Source organism: Drosophila bipectinata, chromosome 2R, assembly GCF_030179905.1.
Source record: "Drosophila bipectinata strain 14024-0381.07 chromosome 2R, DbipHiC1v2, whole genome shotgun sequence".
Taxonomy (NCBI): domain Eukaryota; kingdom Metazoa; phylum Arthropoda; class Insecta; order Diptera; family Drosophilidae; genus Drosophila; species Drosophila bipectinata.
Window position 1 is genome coordinate 8534788 of NC_091737.1, and position 19210 is coordinate 8553997.

Genomic DNA, 19210 nt, shown 5'->3' on the forward strand with positions numbered 1-19210 from the left:
AAAGGAAGAATGAGCATACTTTTTTATGAATTTAGTTTCTTTATTTTTAGGATTTAGTTCATTTTAAAAAACACTTAAAATTCTAGAAATTAATCTGAGAAATTGTGAAATTCCACGAATGACTGCCAGGACAGTTCAACTCCAGCCTAGAGCCGGAATCAATCTGTCCGGGCAGAGTCACTCATGCAACTCCACAATATCCACATCTTCAGATCCGCATCCTACGCAGATTGTCGGCATACACGTTGATGTTCACCTGGCAGGCATCATGTCCAGACTGACTGCTGTCACTGCGCCGACGAAATACAGTTCTGGGGGCTGGCATCGCCGTCACTGGCTCCCTCACCGTAACTTGATTCATGGAGAACTCCAGATCCCGGTCCCCGGGTCGCGTGGTAGTTATCCGTATGGGGACATTATTTAGCCGGGTCACAATTGCAGGTCCTCCGTTTATCTGCTTCGATTCGCTCAAGCGGCTGTTGGACACGATCCGCGTGGCTGCCACTGACACATGGACATTGCCGTTGGAGGTGCCGGAACTCCTGGAATTCCGGCTGGAAGAGCGATCGGATGTGCCAGTCCGTAGGGGAGTTAAAGATCGATTGGAGCTCCTTAAGGGAGTGACGTTGCGGGGGGCATTCCGGGTGGGCGTGGGTTGGCGGGAGGAACTACCAATCTGTGGGTGATTCCGAGTAGGAGTGGGATTTCGGCTATGCACTGGATTTCTGGTAGTGGAATTCGGGATGGGCGTAGAACTCCGGGAGGGTGGTACACTCCTAATGGGCGTTGGAGTACGATTGCTATTCCGTACAGGCGTGTCACTCCGGGAGCTGATCACCGCAGTCCGTCCGACAGACGATCGTGAAGAAGAACGAAGGGGCGTTGATGTCGAGACCGGTGGCGGGGGCAGCGGAATAGCTACTGCCTGATGACGAACCGGAGTCGCTGTCCTCGTATCCCGTCGTGAAGGAACATCACAAAAGGGCATCATTCCGGGCAAGCGATCATCCGAGGCCGGAGTATACAAATGCGAAGTCATGGGAACTGGAGAAGGTGGTGGTACTCCCGCTGCCCGCGTCGGTGGCTGATGACACAGTTGCTCCTGGAACTCCACCAGACGATTATACTCCCTTTGCCGCTGAGTTTCTCTCTCCAGTTCCCTGAGACGCTGTCGCTCCCGCTCCGTCTCCAGGGCGAGGAGATGCTCCCGTTCCCGCTGCCGCTCCAGCTGCCGCAGATGCTCCCGCTCCTGCTCCCGCCGCCTCATAAACTCCCGCTCCTGTTGGAGCTCCCGCTCTCGTTCTTTTTTTAGTTCCTCCTGGTGTTGGCGCTCTCGAAACAGCACCTGCTCCCTTTTCAGTTCCACTTCCCGTTGCCGTTGACGCCGCTCCCAGTCCGGACTGGTCCGGGGCTTGGTCTCACTAACGTTGAACTTGGACAGGCGCTTGTCAATGCCAAAGGAGGTGCCGGCCGCTCTGGATCCAGAACTACCCGAGCGATTCTTGCCGGAACTCGACCCCGACCTGACCAAGTCCTTGTTGTTGAGGAGACAGGCATCTGTTTCGATCTTGATGCTCACATTGTTGTCCACCTCCGACTCCGGGTCCACTCCGACTCCGCAGATATTGATGTTGATAGCGCAGCCGCTGCAGGCACTCCGCTTGGTCTGCAGCTGGCCATTGGAGCCACAGGCAAAGGTGGTGACCGAGGCGCTCCTGGCATTTCCTGCCAAACTGGCGCCGCCATTGCTGGTGCAGGTCCTTAGAGAGGAAGTGCTCTGGCCACGTCTCATAGTCTGGTATTCCCCGCGCGAGCAGCACGTCCTCAGGAGCGGGGAATCCGTAACCGTGGGTGAAACGGGTGGACGTCGCGGCTGCGGGGCCACCGGTACACTGCGCTGACGTTCCGGCATGGGAATCAAGGGAGACCGCATCGTATGCGAGGGCACAGCCTTAAAGTCCTGCAGGAATCGCCGGCGCCGATGCTCGCTAAACGAACTGGTCGGCGGTGGCCTGTTCACCGAGGTATACTCCGAATCCCGGTTGAACTTCGGATTAAGGTAGAAAGTCTCGAACGAGGGCTTCCTGGCGGGCGGTGGGGCCGATGGAGGAGGTCTCTGGTAGTGCTGGACGTGGTAGACGGGCTTGTCGGCATACCGGAAGTTGTACGATTGAATTTTGAAGGGGTCGCCGTGGAAGACATCGCTCACGTGGCGTCGCGATGCACCTGGGAATGATAAAGAAGGCCCTGGGATTAGTTGTTCTTATTTTGTAGTTCTCCCCTGGTTTTTGACAAACAAATAGGGATTCATCGAACTGGAGTAGAATCAGAACTTACACAAAATACGATTCATTTGGGGGGCAGATAATTTTGGGCTTTCCAATGAAGTTCGGCCAAAGGGATTGCGCGCTTGAAAGATGCGTGGCAATCATGTAAGTGGATTTTTTTATTTAGAAAACTTTCAAAACAATTCCGAAAATGGGGGATTTAATATTTTTTTCATAGATCTAGAACCGAAAACCCAGGCAACTTTGGTTCTCGGTTCTCGGCTCTGAAAAAACACAAAACCATTAAAACTTTTTGGCAATACGGCGTAGCTAGTGGATGACATTATTGGACACAACTCCTTAATGGGGTCTCCAACCTTCCTTAATCAAATCAATTTCATATTTCAAGTTGTTATAAAGCTAATATAATCTACTCAATATAGTAAACTATTTAATATATAATCGAATCTTGTAACATTTGTTGCCCACATAGCACACACACAAGTTATCTGACAAAATAAGGGAATTAAATCGTAAGCTATACCCGGAATAGGTATATAAACCTTTCCATAGTTAATCTTAGCCAAGGTATATGTGCAAAATATTGTATAAAGACCTTAGTTGCATTTTAGGTTTCATCATTATTATAAAGTAAGGAACAAAGTCGCTAAAGTGAGATTCTCATGAATTTTTAAAAGATATTCCCTGACAGAAATTTCAAAGCTTCGCACCCAATTCATCACAATATTCCCTCATAAGTATTACCGACTTTATTCCATGACTTACTCAGATCGCTTTGGATCGTCGGGATATAATCGCGGGTCACTTGAATGGCTGCAAGTGTCCTTTAGCGTTGCGAGTTCGTGTAAAATCCTACATTTTAAATGCAAAATCCGCCAATTGTTGGGCACTATGAGAAACAATATTTTGCACACGTTAGCCACAAATATTAAACATAATTTAAAAAGGAATTAAATCTCTGTAAAGGCCGAAATGGTCGCTCGAAACACAAAGACAAGAAGGCCAACAAAATGTAGTTAATCGCAGGTATACAATGAGGTTATATTGACAAATTGTACATACGCATAGCTGAAATACTTGCTGATTATCATTGTTGTGAAGAAGACATAAAGTTACCTAATCCTTAAAACAGTATATCAATCCAAACATGGCACACAAGAGATTCTACTTTGTGTTCGTGCCATACGACTTTCCACGCTTCGAAGAATTGCCGAATTCAATCATGCAACACGCGTTCTTAAATAATTATGTAGCTAATGGAAACTCTTTTGAAAACTCCTCTTCTAGTAAATATTTAGTACAAAAGACATTGTACAGGGTGAGCAACAGGTATCCAATACAATATCGAAAATAAAAGGTTTTGTTCGGTTTTCATAAAAATTGTTGTGTAAGTTAATGCTTTGCTCCTCCAGGATGACAACATGGAGGGACTCAGCATTCCATATAAACGTGTGAATTAGACAATATAGCGTATAATTATAGTGACTATATATGTATACTATCCTATGTATAATTAATCAATATACTTACTATTCGTATTCCAGTCGTTATTGTTGCCTAACTATGTTCAAATGTTGCATAAGTGTTATACAAATCCAAAAAAAAAGCTGGTATGGGGTCAAACAAACAATGCTAGAAACTAACTAACCAAAGCGTTTTGTGCACAGTATTCAAGTAATCACTATTCTTACACTATCTATTAACTATATTTAACTAAATACGATTTACTGTATGTATTTGCAACCTAAGATAATCGCACACACATACTCTCTCTCAAAAGTTCGTCTTCGAATGACCGCAAATATGAAAAACTATAGTTTAGCGCGAGCATATTAGTCAAAAATAAACTAACTAAATATTAAATATGGTAAAATATTATTATAATATATAATAGTCCTTAGACGATTATCACATTTTTACTCGAAAAACCTTGAAGCTACTCATGTCATGCCATGCCATGTTTATAGGGTGAGAACCGGGAGAAACCAGAACACGAACCTACTATTTGTAACGACAAATTGGTGACCAAGTAGAATATATTGCAAACATTTAAATTTAAATACGATATGATATTCAAAAAGTTAAATATATGTAAACCTATTTTCTAGTCATTGGACGTACGTATTTATTTCATAGAGATATTGCTAACTAAGCTGATACCGATATCGGGAAAACCAAACGAAATTGCGTTGAGTTAATACTATACTCGCCCATCATACACAGAAACAAATACTAAATTGGAACAATTGCAAATGCTAAATACAAATATGTAACTGAAGTTGTTGGTGAATAAACAAGCTACAAAACATTCCCCTCTTTTATTTTCCCCTCAAAACGACATTCGTACAATTTAAATTAAAACTTTATTGGGTGGTCTCGCTTAATATTTACATCGAATTCAAAAGAATATGTTTCAAACTTAATCAATTGGTATTACGCAGCCCCGGTAAAGTCCGGCATATATATATATATACGTACACAATATATAGTAGTCCTAATTCTCAAATTTGCTATGTATGGTATATACATTTTGTATATGGGTAGATTGTTCAAGATAAGGTCAACTTTTAGAAAGCCACAAAAATAGGGATAGTGTAAAATGTCAAGAACGTTTTAAACCTTAAACTAATTCCGTAATTGTGTATCTAAAACACTAGGATTCGGGTGCGATTCGAGTGCATGCATTCATGGGCAACCCTAAGCAGTCGCCTTGGAGTCATCCAGCTGGGAGGTGTCGTGCTTCTCCTTGGCGAACGAAATAATTTGGTTCAGACTTTCGCCCAGCTCCTCCATCACCTCGCGCTCCGTGTCCTCGATGGGTAAATTCTGTTTTTCATGCATCACTATTCGCGATATCATGCACATAATGGTGGCCTCGATCACGTCGTTCGTGAGATAGAGATTCGAACGATTTTCGATCTTCTTTTTGTCCTTGGAACCTTTGGCTTTGCTTGGAGTCTCCGCACCCACCACACCGTCCAAAGAGTCCATGTCAACATCCGGACGATCCTCCATATTGCGACAACCTGTAAGGGCATTATTTTAGTTTGGTTACAGATGGAAAGTGCTGGTCCTACTTACCCACGCATTTGCATATGCTGGTGCAAGGAATCTTTGCCTCGTAGCATTCACAATAATTTTTAAGGCAGCCTGATCTCTTACAGTTGCAACCTTTGTTATGCAGTCGCATATCCCCCGAGTTGGGGGCCGTAATTTTGGGTCTAAAAGTACATTTATCAATTAATCAGATCCCATAACCAGTTTTGGATAAGTAACTCACTTGAAGGCGCTTGGATTACGGTCCAAACAACTCCGAATGGCTCGCTCTCGCTCCACCTCGTAGTCAAGATTGTTGAAGCAGTCCTTGCAGGTGCAGTTCTGGCAGAACTCTCCATTGGCAAAGCAGTCGCAATACAGCTTCAGACACTGGGACTTGCTACAGTTACAATGCTTTCTTCGAGACGCCCCTATTCCACTCAACGCTTCGGCGGCCGCTCCTGTTCCGCTGGCCGGTGGCTTCAAAGTGTCGTACAGCGGCTGAGTGGGTCCCAAAACCTTCAGGTATTGCGTACCTTGCGTTGGTAGCGTTTGTGAACTAGAGTCGGGTGCCTTGGCCTGCTGCTGGTTCTGCAGCTGCTGCTGCCTGATCCTTTGCTTGGCCTGCGCCTGAACTTGCAGCTGCTTCTTCTGCTGAGGATTGACTTGGCTTAGACGTTGCTTGGTGGCCGCCAGGGACGTTCGCATTTTGTTGTCCATATACCCCGTGTACCCACGTCGCATGGCATGTGTCATTGTCTGCGGATTGCGAATCATGTACTTCACCCCATTGCCGCCCGCCGATTTGATAACATTGTATATCTTCTTCGGGGGACTGGGACTTTCTTTCTCGGGCGAGCGTCCAGCGAGATTCGTCCCCGATTGCGTAGAAGACTGCAGCTGGGGTTTCCCCTGCTGCATGGTAATTACGTAGCGCGGCTTTTTGGCCTCCGGACCCGAGTCGCTGGCTTCGTTGACATCGCTGCCAGTGGTCGTCTGCTTTAACTGTGTGTTGAGATCTGTGAGCCGGTGCTTTCGGATGGGTTCCGTGTTCACCTCAGTCGCTGATGACTTGGTTGCAGTGGAGTTGGCGCTCAGCGCACGCTGCAAATAAAAAAAAATTCGATTTAGAGAACCATATTCGATTAAATAAATCAAAAATCCACTTACCTTGGAGACGAACGTCTGCACGGAGGGCAAGGGCACAATACTGCCTCCCGTGGACTTCACAACAATTTTGCTGGCCGGGCTAGGACCTGCCTTGCTTCCAGCTACCGAAGTAGCTGCATGAGAAGTCGAGATTGTGGTGGTAGAGGTTGCAGTTGCTCCAGACGGCGATCTTAATAAGGTGATCTTCTGCCCGCTAGGAGTGGGCTTCGCTGTCGTAGCTGTCGTGGCCCCGACGGCACCCTTGTTGTTGGACAGAACCCGTACATACTGGACTCCACCCTTTCCCGGCAACTGAATGGCATGCAATCCACTCACAGACGCACTACCCGAGGCAGAAGCTGTGGTGGTGGCAGACGACTTTGGTGACAACTTGATAATGTTTTTACTGGACACCAAGATTTGTTTGCCTCCACTCTGGACCACCATTTTGCTCGGAGTCGTGGGAGTCGTTGGACTGCCAGTCACCACTGGTTTTGGTGCAGGAGTCGCTTTAAGCACCACTTGACTGCCTGATTTACTGATCACCACATTGGCAGTGGTGGGCTTAACAGATGGAGCCCCTGCCGCCACTGTCGCCTGCGGCTTGGCATTCAGCAACACTGATGGACTCGATTGATTGATTTTTATGATCTTCCCATCAGTCGTGCGGACAACTTGGAATTTGGCGGGTGATCCTGGCGTTGAGGAAGAGGCTGTAGATGAGGGCGATGGCTTCACACTGCTTCCTTGAGTCACGGAAGTAATACCCTTGAGGGTAATGGCCGAGTTTGACGGGCGTCCCGGCACTGCAGCTTTAACCAGACCCGTTCCCGCCACGGCCACGCCTTTGGAGAGAACTGCCTTTTGAATTCCCGCCGGAGCCACAATGCGGCGAATGCTTCCGGTTGGTGATCCGGTCACCAATGTTTTTGTGGACGAAGGCGGTGTGCCGGGTATAGACTTCTGGACAAAAAGCACCCTTCCGTCAGGTGTCTTGATTTGTGTCATGCTACTCAGAGCTTTGGATGTCCCGGCAGCAGTGGATGTGGACGCAATAGTAGTGTTTCCTATTTTGAGTGTATTGCTGGTAACGATTGGTTTTAACTTGTTGAGGATCTTAACGTCCGTTATTAGCGGTTTGTTTGGATTTAAAGAGGTGGTTCCTGCTCCACTACCAACCGTGGATGCTGACCCTGCTGTGACCACTTTAATAGCATGCGATTTGAGAACGGTCACTCCGGGAGTTTGTCGTTTTTCCTGAAAAACGGTTTTTTTAAACTGTGGTGTATTCAGGGACTCATCCTCCCTGTCGACGACATTGTCATCCGAGCCCCTCGCATCGTTGTCCATGTGCTGACCGCCCTTTTCCGCCGTGGGTTCTATTAAATCTTCGAAACTCAGCTCGGGCAGGGGAGTGTTGTCATCGAGGAATTCTGCAATAGAAAAGTCATATTATTCACACTGCCAGTAAGTTGAATAAGCTCTCTTATACCGGAAGTATAGCTAAGGCGGTTATTTGCCATTTTTTTAATTTTTCAATTCAATTTCAAAATTTTCTTTATCATCAGCTGCTGTAGAGGCGGTTGCAATGTATCGTTTACCAACACTTGACTATTATCAGGGGGAACTGACGATAACACGAGTCTATATCGATAATGTTTTAAGAAAAATCGATTGCTTAGGCGCCAACTTTTAAATCGTACTTGGTGATTAAAAGTAAAATAAATAGTTTTCTAGCTTCGATTGGGTTTATTATCTCGACAGTGATGAAGCGCCAACAACTTATACAATATGCATAAAAATCGCTTAAGAATATGATTTTATTAATGACTGACAGCGTCCTGGTTGTAAGGAAGTCTACTTCTTGGCGGCCACCTTCTTCTCTCGCGCCTTCTTGCCCTCGGTCAGTTCGGATCGCTGCGACTCGGACAGGGCAGGCATGATCTTGGTGACCACGCCAGTGCCCAACGTCAGGTTACCGTCACGCAGTGTGAAGCGCTGGCCCTGCTCCAGCACCATGGGACGGATGAGGCGCAGAATCAGCTTGGTGTCCTCGCCGGGCATTACCATCTCCTTGTCGGGAATCTGCACCTGTACGGCGCAGTCCCACGTACGCGAGAACATCTGAAGCTGGATGAATGACATGAAGGGTTTGGTGCGGCCACCTTCGTCCTTGGACAAGATGTAAACCTGCGCCTCCAGTTGGTCGAGCGCTTTGACGCTGCCGGGCTTGCACATGACCATTCCGCGCTTGATATCGTCGCGCTTGACGCCACGCACCAAAGCTCCCAGCTGGTCGCCGGCCTGAGCCTCCTCCAGAATTTGATGGAACATCTCCACGCCAGTCACCGTCGACTTGAGCACCTTGTTGTAGCCGACAAACTCGCATTCCATGCCCTTCTTGACCACACCGCGCTCCAGGCGACCAGTGACAACGGTACCACGTCCGGGAATCGAGTAAACATTCTCCACGGGCAACAGGAAGGGTTTGTCTAGCTCACGAACTGGAGTCGGGATGAAGCTGTCTACCTCCTGCAGCAGTTTCAGGATCGCCTCCTTGCCGATTTCGGGGCTCTTGTCTTCCAATGCACACAGCGCCGATCCCTTGACGACAGGAATCTTATCACCATCATAGCCCATCTCAGTTAACAGCTCGCGGATCTCCATTTCCACCAGGTCCACCATCTCCTGATCGGCGGCATCTACCTTGTTGATGAAAACCACGATGTGGTCGATGCCAATCTGCTTGGCCAGCAGCATGTGTTCGCGGGTCTGAGGCATAGCACCATCGGTGGCAGCTACAACCAGGATAGCGCCGTCCATCTGGGCCGTTCCGGTGATCATGTTCTTGATGTAATCCGCATGGCCGGGGCAATCGGTGTGTCCGTAATGGCGGGTTTCCGTCTGGTACTCTACGTGGGCCACATTAATGGTGATACCACGCGCCTTCTCTTCCGGGGCATTATCGATCTCATTGTACTTTTTGCTCTCGGCCAGCTGCTTGTCGGCCAGAACCTTGGTAATGGCCGCTGTCAGGGTAGTCTTGCCGTGATCCACATGGCCGATGGTGCCCACGTTGCAGTGAGGCTTGGTGCGCTCAAACACCCTCTTCTCGTTGGCGTATTGGCGCAGGTACTGCTGCAGGTTGCCGGTGCTGGCGGCGAGAAGGCCTTGGCGGTGCCAGTTCTTGTGGGCTGCGGAGGAGGCAGTGGTGGCAGCAGCTAGGCGCAGCATTTTCGTCGCCGTGGAGGAGCTCATGGTCCGCCGGCTGCAACGCAGAGCCAGGGGGGCGGCGGACCGGCAGACAGCGGCGGCAAATGCATGTGACATGGTTCTGGGCTTCCGCTGGCTCTCCTGTAGTGCTTTCAACTGAGGAAGTGGCTTTTAAAGATGCTGTTCCAACACAATTTTATGCCAAGGCACTTACGAGTTTAGTGTGGGGCCTTTTTACAGGTCTTGAAAGAAAATCTTAGCACGACTAGAAATTGCGTAAACCCTGAAATGTGCTGCGGGCAGAGTTGCCATCTAGATGCAATTAATCGATAGCCCGCTGTACTTTTTACAGCGCATTGGCAGCTCTTTCTGACGTTATGCAGGGAAATTAATTTTTGCGCGTTTTTTTTCACCTTTTACATGTTTGCGCCTTCAGACACTTCTCATTTGACAACGCTTGCATAATCGCAAGTGCGAAATATATAATATATCTCGCTATATACCACATTTGAGGCCCTTATTTAGAGCTATCTAAAACAGCCCTCAAGACTGTACCCCACCAAAACACCAACACAAACACATATCAGCGTACATGTGTCCAAAAGTCTGGCAAGGTTAGATGGGATATTTGATTGGGATGTTCCCACTTCGTTAAAAGCACTTTCGTTTCGTCAGCAGGTCGCGGAATATTTTTAAAAAACGATAAATGTAGCTTATTGATAAGGTCAAAAGCCTCAATGCGTCCAAACAGGATATAATTGCGACCTTTAGTTACCCTGCCAGGTGTGAAATCCAGGTCTAAAGGGCAGGCGCAGGAAGGGTAACATTTGCGCGCCAGTGGCCCGGGGACGTGGGCCAACTGCCATGCTAGGTACACGCTGTACTTGAAAATTCAATTTCAAATACGAATTGAAACGACTTACCCAAATTGCCATCGGAAGTATCCATATTGTTGGCTTCTTGTTTTCTTTAAACTGGCGTTAGTCCGAAGGTGCTTTGTTTTGATTCCGCGCCCCACACACAGCAGGGCAAAACAAAATGAAAATTTCTCCGGTGCTATAACAAATGGGAATGAACTCTCGGCTTCACGGGCAAAGCGGTCACAGCTAATCAATATATATGTATGCACGACACTCTCCCTGCTGTTTCAAATTTCATTTGAGCCGTTATTTTCCGTTGATTGCACTTAATTTGAACAGAAAATTCAAAATTTAATTTAAATTTTACTCAACTCGCTGCCACTGCATGTTGATGAGACATTAAATTTATCAAAGTTGGAAAATCAAGGCTGCACTGGAGTTTATCGAAAAAGTGCGATATCAACAGTGCTGGAAAACGGGGCTGCCAATCGGGGCGCGAAAACGTTTTTTAGAAGGTCGCGGGGGCAGCTGGAAACAAAATCTGGATATAATTCCATTTTAGTTATATTTAAAATATAATTTTAATGTAAATCAGAAATTTGCATAGCCCTAACCAAATTTTTATGGAAAAAAATCGCTTCTTAGTGTTGGAAAGCGCTGAAATAAGAACGACCGCCTAGACGCGATTTGAAAGAACATCCACTATCAAATTAGGAACTTATAATTTAAAAAAACTCATGGATTTTATTTTTTATTTTAATATCTTTCAGCCAATTAGCTGCGCAGTTCCAGATTTATAATTTACTAAATTCTAACAAATCTGGAGATAATATTTTTCTTAACAAACAATCCAAACTACAAAATTATAAACACATGAAATTTAAATTTTTAAAACAAAAACTACATAAACTCGGATGAGGGTCGAAGATGCACTCTTCGGTTGCGCAGCGTATATGATCGCGGTGTACGACCGTTTTCTCCCACGGATGCGCTAGAATCCTGGCTAGATTCGTTTCTCTTTTCGAGGGATCGTCGCTCTTCTAACGACATGTCTTCTTCGCAGTCCTCCAGCTTATCGACGCCCCCATCGCTGATGTTGCCCTCATCATAGGTGAACTCGAAGCGGCGAACTTTCTTCTTGGCACTGAATATAACTCCTCGATTTTGGCGCTTCAGAGTGCCTGGCGTTTTTAAAATGGAGGCGCGTGGTCGGGGTGGGGTTTTATTGGCCACATTTTGCTCCGCCGCCGCAATCAGTGCCGACTTTAGGAGGGCATTGGGAGCGATAGAGGGACGTCCCTCGCCAGTAGACATACGGATGACCGTGCGAGCCGGGGAGAAGGATTTACGATCGCGCACCACAAATACGCGTGAGCTACGGCGCTTAGGTGTGGGTGGGGCATCACTGCTCTCCTGTACTTCCTCCACTTTGGTTTTCTTCATGTCGGCATGGGCCTTGCGAAGGAACTGCTGCAAGCTGCTAGAGGGCTTGGCTTTTGATTTGATCTTCATGTTTCGGGTAAGCTTCGGCTTTGCCTTGGGTTCCTGCTTTGCAATCTTAACTTCTTCGACAACTGCATCAGGATCGACCCAGTCGTTGGCCTTCCAACGGTTCAGATTATCAAACCGCTTGTCTACGTTCTCGCTTTGAAGGCGCAACATGTCCCACCATCCCTCCAAATCCTCGGGCTGCACCGGCTTGGTGTCCTCGCTGCCGTCATTCGGCTTCTTGTTCTTTCCTGTGGCGCCCTCCTCACAGCGATCGATCAGTCCGCTAAACTGCATCATTTTCTTACTTGTCAGTAGTCGCGTCTGACCAATGGTCACGTTAATCATGTCCATGCCACCTGTCTCCATTAATCGAGTCTCGTTTTCCCGGCTATATGCCTCCCATTCACTGCAGAGGGAATGAAGCCGTTTGATCTCCGTTTCCAGCTGCAAGCGGAAGTACAGCACGGATTCGATGGCCCTGCGAACTTCCACAGGCGCATCCTCGTCTGGCAGGTACATGCTGTTCCGCTTTTCACGTTCGCTGCGAGAATTCACCTTGCCCCGCGAAACGCTTACATACGGACTCAGATAGTTGGGCAGAGAATCGCGGCGTGGCGGTGTCTTCTCCATTGCAGGCACAAGAGTGGAATCTACAGAGTCTCCTAGGGAACAAGAAAAGTTTAAATATTTGAAGATTTTGTTAAAAAAGCACATTGCTTTTGGGATTTTGAAAATAACAATATTAGTAAGTCATACTCACCCAACTTTTTCTGGGAATTCAATACTAACGTACTGTCCGCCGCCAACTCAGGTGCTGGTTTATCTTCTTGACCTGAAATGAGTTGAAATAGTGTCATATTTTCATAAAGTGTTTATGATAAGTCTGATCCACTTACCTATCTGCGGTAGGGGATCCAAAATCAACGAGTCCTCCAGCGGCGAGTTGGCCACCGAGTATCGTGTAAAGTCGAACTTTTTCTTGGCAGCCGGGAGTGGCTTTTGAACTGCCTCCTCCGCTGGCAGCAACTGTCTCTTCGCTGAACTGCCTTCTTCGCTTTTGGCCGGAGCCAGTGGACTTAAAGAAATCAAGTCTCCAAACGCCGCTTCAAGGCTTGCGTTGCCATTCTGCCTACACTGTGTGGATGTATTCTGAGCCAGGAAGGGGTTCTCCGCCTGGTGCTCCTCTAGCGGCGTGTTTGGTGGCAATTCTATGGTTGCTGCCTCAATCAACTCCGACTTGAGGCCGGGCATTAGGCGTGCCTTCTTCTGAAGATTCAGGTAGGATTTCTTTTCAATGCCGGCTTTCATGCGTGTGGATTTATTCACTGCTGCACTTTTTGTCGCAACTGATGCCTTGAATTTCGACGCTGCCCCTCCACTACCTCCTCGAATGGGTTGGGGCTTTATGATTTTGGCGCGCCGGGCTTCCGCAACTCGGTTAACTGCGGGATTTTCAAACGGCTGGTTCCTTACATTGGGCAACTTAGGAGCGGGTGCTGCAGGGGCTTCGGCCTTGAGCCGCAGTGCGGTGGGGGGTCTAGGTCGAACTATGGCGGGTCTGGCAGGCATGGGTTTGGGAATTGTGGTACGTACTGCAGTGCCGGAGGGCACTCTGGGTCGTAAATTGTTGGTCGGAGGCCTTACAACTGTAGGTTTAGGCGGTGGTTTGGCTAAAGATCCGGGTTTGACTGCAGAACCAACTGGCTGACGGAAAGTGGGAGTTTTTAAAGGCTGTTGGATAGGCTTGTTAGATGGAGTGGGTGCATTGGTCTTATGTCTGCTTCCGAATGTTGCGCCGACCCGTTGGGTTCTTAAAGGTTCTAGCTTCGTTGCACTGGGCTCCTTGCCTTTGCCTTTAGTTGTGGGATTGGCAATAACATAGATGGATGCTCGCTTCGGAGGCACAAAAACAGGAGGATCCTCGGCTTCAGAGGGAGCTGTGACGGTTTTGGGCGCCTTAAAGGCTTTTGATTGGTGAAATGTAGTTGTCTGATTGGCGGTTGTGGCAACCGGAGCCCCTCGACGCGCCTGGATCTGCTGTTTGCGTTCCTCCTTCCGCGTATTCTTCCATTGCATGAATCGCTGAAGGAACTGCTGATGTCGGGCTGTTTTGGAAGTGCCAGGCAAATCCTTCTGGACTGGCTCAGAGCAGATTGGCTGCAGTGGCGGCTTCTGATCCGCCGGTTCTCCCATCTCCTGCTTGGGCAACTGGTTCTCCTTGGACTCCACTATTTGTGGCGACGCCGGAGGCGGGTGCTTGGCCTTGATGGGAGTGGGACTAGTGCTGATGATGCGATTGCTGTGGAATACATCCTCCCGTTGCTTGGCGCGCGCCGCCCGTTGCCGTTCCCGATTGGACTGGCAGTGATTGCGCGGGCTCAGGGCCAACGACTGCTCCTTGTACAGTTCCTTGTAACGCTGCATCTTGCCGGAAGCTTCTCCAATGTGCCACTACAGAGCTGCTGCAATTACTCGTACTTATTTTTTTCGAAAATGGCGAAGCGTTGGACGCGCTCTGTGTATTGAAATTTTTAGGCGTTTGAAGCGTCAGTGCCAGTGTTGGCAAGGATAGCATTAAGTAATCGATAGGCAAGGCCAAGGCGATATTTGTCTCTAGCACCTGAATTACAGTGTTTTCCAATACTTATTGAGAAAAAATAACACTCTTGGTGTGTGTTGGAGGTTTGTCTTAAGCGCTATTATTAATTGTTCCGGCGAAATTATAAATTGAAATTTAAAAGCGTCTTTGGCTGTGTGAACTATTGCGAGTGCTCTAGTATGGAATAGTACACTATTGCTGTGTAATTTTAAAACAAACAACAACGTCACCGCGGCAGCATTGCCAGCAGCACAACGCCCACCCGCCATTTTGAGAGCGAAGCAAGAGAGCGGCTGGCAATTTTCGAGAAGGCCAGATCTGGTAACACTGCTCTGCCTGGGCAAGTCGTCGGTGTATTTTTAATTCGTCGCTTCCTCGCCCAAGTTCCAGAATTTCGGCCAGAAAATCGCGGCGCGCCGTGGAATTCACGAGTTATTGTTTATATAATGCGGCTAAACTAATAGCGCACCGTTTATACATCCACAGCACCACTAGAGCGGGGAGAGCCACCGAGAATCGCAACCTGCCGTGTATGCCGATGCGCGTGTGTGTGTGTGTGGTGCAACAAGGCTGACAAATAAAAGAAAAAAAAACCATAAAAGCAATATAATTAAAAGTAAACTAAGTAGAAACGCACAAAAACCAGCTGCCAAAATATGGAAGCAATCGCCAAACACGACTTCTCCGCGACTGCCGACGACGAGCTGAGTTTTCGCAAAACTCAGACCCTAAAGGTGAGTGAGCCGTCAGAATCGGTGGTTTTATTCAGCGGGGAGGGGCAGGACAGGACTGGAAGGAGTATGCATGCATAATTCGCTCCAGAAGTGCAGCCCAGGTCGTTGCCTTAACCCACATAACGACTCCCAGACGGATTCTGTTACACAAAACGGGAGCCAGGCAGGGGGCACGGTTCAAAGGTGCATCCAGGTGGAGTCGAAAGCCTCGAAAGGATTACCAGCGATGGCTCATGACCGAAGCGCGAATACTCTCCCCACTAACAGGCCTATTATTCATTCGAGATTAGAGACTTGGCCCTAAACCACAACCACTGGCAGTTACTCATAATTTAGAGGTCAATAAATAATCAGTTTAATGAGTGTGCCATCCATCTCATCTATATCCTATTTTCAGGGGAAATATATGTACATATGCAAGTGCCATTACGATCTGAGCCGAGTCTGAGCCCAGACCCAGACCCTTTGTTTTGGCCAGCGAATTTTCCGGTTTCTTGTTGCCAGGGCCAGCGTTGTAAGCTGATTTTCGTTGTATGGCTGTGCTGGTGGCTGGTACTGTCTACCTTGTCGTAGGTTAGTCACAGCAGGAACCCAGCAGGGCCTGCCCTGTACATTATTTTTTTGCTGCTGCTTCTACTTCTGCCTGGGCTGTGCTGTGCTGATTGATGGTGTCAATGACTCGCCAAAGAAGCTTTCTTCTTGGCTGCTTTATCGGCCCCCGAAGGTCAAGTGTGTGCATTGCTCTCGGGCTCATTAGAGGGCCACTACGCTTATCAGTAAACGGTAAACAACTGATAGATGATAGTGCTCGGATGGGGAAACAGAGGGATTATCGCTGGCAGTTCTCGAAGGCATTTGTTTGCCTTTGCTTAGTCACTTGGTGGTCGGGCTTATCTCGCCAGATTCCCAGCTCACAGATACAAAGATAGATGAAAACATCTGGGTATGCGTGTGTGTGCAGCCTGTGAATCATCCCGAAACTGGTTTCTTGTCACTTATAGGGGGGGAGGGTATCTGAAATTCCAAAAAGCATTTAATTTTCTACGAATTGTGTGTCCAACGGATAATGTGGCACAAAGCCACGTTCTATCATGGCTCCAAGTTCCACTTTCGCTGGCCGCGAAAACAATGAAAAGTGAACGCTCGTGTCGGTTGGCCACTTTCCGGCATAGAGTAGAGAGAACCCTACAGTAATTACATAAGCATATATATGTATATATATAAACAAATTGATAATAACAATCATGGAAACTACGTGCCTGAAAATACTGAACACTGAATGCCTTATCCAACCAGGCCCAGGCCCAGTTCCAGTCCCTAACACCCCCTAACACCGACGAGAAAACGACGAAATCCGTGGAAATAAAATTGAATTCCTAGGCATGTTGTATAGCTATAGCTGTTGCTGTATTCAATGAATGAAAACAGGCTAAAAATAAAATAAATATGCCATGAACATCGGCGTCGTTGGAGCGGGTGGGTGGGTGACAGATGCGGGCGGTCGTGGCGGGGTGGATTAGAACTATAGAGCTATGCCAATTAGTCGAGGCTAGGCCCTGTTCCCGCCAACTGGAAAGCAATAATTGAGTTTTACATAAGCTGCGATGATGAGGCTAACTCCCCTTCCCCCCTCCCATGAGGTGCTAAATTGTCAAAATGTACCCCCTTAGTATTTATGTTTTTATTTTTTAAAAATAGATATATGAACACATCGCAGAGGGATTCGCGGAAAATGTACTCAAATAAATCGGAACTATTGTTGAAAGAAATCAATAAACCCTTTTTAGCTTCAGGGGGTGGGGGGCCTTCAAGGCGCATGTTTCCATGACTCAGTTGGGTGGCATTCCTCGCGATAAGTAGGGCCTTTTGTTATCCTATGAAATGGATATGAGTCACGCTGTTGCGTGGGCCAAATCCTGACCTTTTGGGGCCAAAAAGCAAACAGTAGCGCAAAAAATAATAAAGCTCTGGCATTGGCTAGAAGGCGGATCTGGAGGTCGATGTGTCAGCTGGCTGAGATTCCATTCACAAACTTGGGAATTCCCTCCTCAAACAGCGATATTCAATACTGTCTGGCAATTGAAAAGAAATCATTAAGGTGGCGGGTGCTGGGGGAGGCGATTACGTAGCCCATGGATGGGTTGTGTCATTGGCATGTGGCGAAGTGCCGTACCGGCGAAGACTAGAAAGAGTCCATTAGATACGCAAAAGTGAAATTCGTCTGCTCGAGAGCCGCGTTTCACTTGACATTCTTATCACATGTCGGCCATAATGCCAGTTTATTTTTAGTGCCAGCCCAGATATGAGAATTGGAGGAGAGATAATGGAAATGTTTCCCACATAAGCCTATCTTAGGGAGTGGGACTGGGGCCTTGGGACTGATTGCTCGCTGACACAGTTTTTTGGGATTTCAATCAACAAACAATTGAGAAAATTGTTTATCGAAATGGTTTCTAGCGAACTGGGCGGAAGAATGTCTCGGTTATGAAAGGGGTGTGGCTTTAAAAACGCTTCTTCCTATTTATTTCATAATACTATTTTTCCATTTTCAGATATTAAATATGGAAGATGACTCGAACTGGTATCGTGCCGAGCTGGACGGCAAGGAGGGCCTCATACCCAGCAATTACATAGAAATGAAAAATCACGAGTGAGTTTCAATTAAAATATATAGTAGCTTATGCAAATCTAAACTATTACCTTCCAGTTGGTACTACGGACGCATCACACGTGCCGATGCCGAGAAACTGCTGTCGAACAAACACGAAGGAGCCTTCTTGATACGCATCAGCGAGTCCAGTCCCGGCGATTTCTCCCTATCAGTCAAGTAAGTCATTCAAATCTCCATCATAAGCATCTCTAATCTGGTTATCTTGTAGATGCCCGGATGGTGTACAACATTTCAAGGTTCTGCGCGACGCCCAAAGCAAGTTCTTCCTCTGGGTGGTGAAGTTCAACTCCCTCAACGAACTGGTCGAATATCATCGGACGGCGAGTGTGTCTCGGTCGCAGGATGTCAAATTGCGTGATATGATACCTGAAGAGGTGGGTTCCTCCGCTGAATTATTCTAAAAATGAATATTTCGCAAAAAACATTGAGGTCATCATCACCGTGCTAGCACTAGCTGGTGCGCCCATCGTACGCCCACCCGTCCAAAACGATAAACAAACACCGGGGCCAAAGATATCTCATTATATATTCATGTATTCCAACGATTTCGTTATGTTGCAGATGCTTGTGCAGGCGCTGTACGACTTTGTGCCACAGGAATCCGGCGAATTGGACTTTAGACGCGGCGATGTCATCACAGTCACAGATCGCTCCGACGAGAACTGGTGGAACGGCGAGATCGGCAATAGGAAAGGAATCTTCCCAGCAACTTATGTGACGCCATATCATTCATAATAAGATAACTTCTAAGGAGGGACGCCCCCACACCCCAAAATCTCTCCCGAAAGCACACCCCCACACACGCACACACACAACAATAATAATTAGGCAGCATCATCCGATAAAAAAAAAAAGAAGAACTAAACACAAATTTTAAATATTTATCTACAAAATCATGACATCAATTCTGTAGACAAACTCTAAGCATATAAGTCGAGAATGCATTTTTACGTTTTGACGTTTTTTGATAAAAACAAAATTATAAAAAAGTACCATATACCATATATATTGCAAAGCCGTTTTATAGCCACATCCTCTTACACTCTAAACTAGATATGTAGACCTATTTGGGTCTGCATACAAGATGGCACTATTATTATTATTGTAAAGAAGCGGATTTTTGATATAAATATATACTTTAAGTTCGATAACGAGAGAATAACTGTCCT

At 47.1% G+C, this 19210-nt stretch overlaps 5 protein-coding genes across 7 annotated transcripts; 1 reads left to right on the forward strand and 4 right to left on the reverse strand.

The window, feature by feature from the left end:
* Positions 1-16: 16 nt before the first annotated feature.
* LOC108121269 (serine/threonine-protein kinase pakA) lies at positions 17-2477 on the reverse strand. Its single transcript, XM_017235269.3, has 2 exons — positions 2338-2477; positions 17-2226 (listed from the first exon to the last, which is right to left on the reverse strand). Exons 1-2 carry the CDS (start codon positions 2351-2353, stop codon positions 209-211), a joined length of 2034 nt encoding a protein of 677 aa, XP_017090758.2. The 5' UTR covers positions 2354-2477; the 3' UTR covers positions 17-208.
* A 2155-nt stretch (positions 2478-4632) lies between these two features.
* Positions 4633-10962, reverse strand: mip120 (Myb-interacting protein 120). 2 transcript variants are annotated; one of them, XM_017235268.3, is made up of 5 exons: positions 10610-10962; positions 6495-7906; positions 5569-6428; positions 5370-5509; positions 4633-5314 (listed from the first exon to the last, which is right to left on the reverse strand). In XM_017235268.3, the coding sequence occupies exons 1-5, from the start codon at positions 10632-10634 to the stop codon at positions 4986-4988; spliced, it is 2766 nt and encodes a 921-aa protein (XP_017090757.2). In that variant the 5' UTR covers positions 10635-10962; the 3' UTR covers positions 4633-4985. The 2 variants fall into 2 exon arrangements, with proteins under 2 accessions (XP_017090757.2, XP_043066425.1); XM_043210490.2 differs by lacking the exon at positions 10610-10962 and adding an exon at positions 7966-8078.
* Positions 8203-10035, reverse strand: mEFTu1 (mitochondrial translation elongation factor Tu 1). Its single transcript, XM_017235275.3, has 2 exons — positions 9901-10035; positions 8203-9842 (listed from the first exon to the last, which is right to left on the reverse strand). Exon 2 carries the CDS (start codon positions 9801-9803, stop codon positions 8331-8333), a length of 1473 nt encoding a protein of 490 aa, XP_017090764.2. The 5' UTR covers positions 9804-9842; positions 9901-10035; the 3' UTR covers positions 8203-8330.
* A 302-nt stretch (positions 10963-11264) lies between the features above and the next one.
* On the reverse strand, positions 11265-14639 carry mars. Its single transcript, XM_017235319.3, has 3 exons — positions 12934-14639; positions 12798-12869; positions 11265-12699 (listed from the first exon to the last, which is right to left on the reverse strand). The coding sequence occupies exons 1-3, from the start codon at positions 14459-14461 to the stop codon at positions 11447-11449; spliced, it is 2853 nt and encodes a 950-aa protein (XP_017090808.2). The 5' UTR covers positions 14462-14639; the 3' UTR covers positions 11265-11446.
* Positions 14640-14645: 6 nt separating this feature from the next.
* Positions 14646-18973, forward strand: drk (growth factor receptor-bound protein 2 drk). 2 transcript variants are annotated; one of them, XM_017235321.3, is made up of 6 exons: positions 14646-14719; positions 15123-15370; positions 17923-18020; positions 18078-18197; positions 18250-18415; positions 18603-18973. In XM_017235321.3, the coding sequence occupies exons 2-6, from the start codon at positions 15293-15295 to the stop codon at positions 18774-18776; spliced, it is 636 nt and encodes a 211-aa protein (XP_017090810.1). In that variant the 5' UTR covers positions 14646-14719; positions 15123-15292; the 3' UTR covers positions 18777-18973. The 2 variants fall into 2 exon arrangements, with proteins under 2 accessions (XP_017090810.1, XP_017090809.1); XM_017235320.3 differs by lacking the exon at positions 14646-14719 and having other exon boundaries at positions 14775-15370.
* Positions 18974-19210: the final 237 nt, after the last annotated feature.

What these genes read in the sequence shown, in the direction of transcription:
- mars (XM_017235319.3), bottom strand. Translation starts at nt 14,461, where the DNA reads ATGCAGCGTTACAAGGAACTGTACAAGGAGCAGTCGTTGGCCCTGAGC. An exon ending in GGATCCCCTACCGCAGATAG is followed by an intron (nt 12,870 to 12,933) that starts GTAAGTGGATCA and finishes AACTCATTTCAG; the next exon opens with GTCAAGAAGATAAACCAGCA. An exon ending in GAATTCCCAGAAAAAGTTGG is followed by an intron (nt 12,700 to 12,797) that starts GTGAGTATGACT and finishes CTTGTTCCCTAG; the next exon opens with GAGACTCTGTAGATTCCACT.
- mip120 (XM_043210490.2), bottom strand. Translation starts at nt 7,996, where the DNA reads ATGGCAAATAACCGCCTTAGCTATACTTCCG. An exon ending in CCGCCTTAGCTATACTTCCG is followed by an intron (nt 7,907 to 7,965) that starts GTATAAGAGAGC and finishes TTTCTATTGCAG; the next exon opens with AATTCCTCGATGACAACACT. An exon ending in TGCAGACGTTCGTCTCCAAG is followed by an intron (nt 6,429 to 6,494) that starts GTAAGTGGATTT and finishes TTTTATTTGCAG; the next exon opens with CGTGCGCTGAGCGCCAACTC.
- drk (XM_017235321.3), top strand. Translation starts at nt 15,293, where the DNA reads ATGGAAGCAATCGCCAAACACGACTTCTCCGCGACTGCCGACGACGAG. An exon ending in GCAAAACTCAGACCCTAAAG is followed by an intron (nt 15,371 to 17,922) that starts GTGAGTGAGCCG and finishes TTCCATTTTCAG; the next exon opens with ATATTAAATATGGAAGATGA. An exon ending in ATAGAAATGAAAAATCACGA is followed by an intron (nt 18,021 to 18,077) that starts GTGAGTTTCAAT and finishes ATTACCTTCCAG; the next exon opens with TTGGTACTACGGACGCATCA.
- mEFTu1 (XM_017235275.3), bottom strand. Translation starts at nt 9,803, where the DNA reads ATGTCACATGCATTTGCCGCCGCTGTCTGCCGGTCCGCCGCCCCCCTG.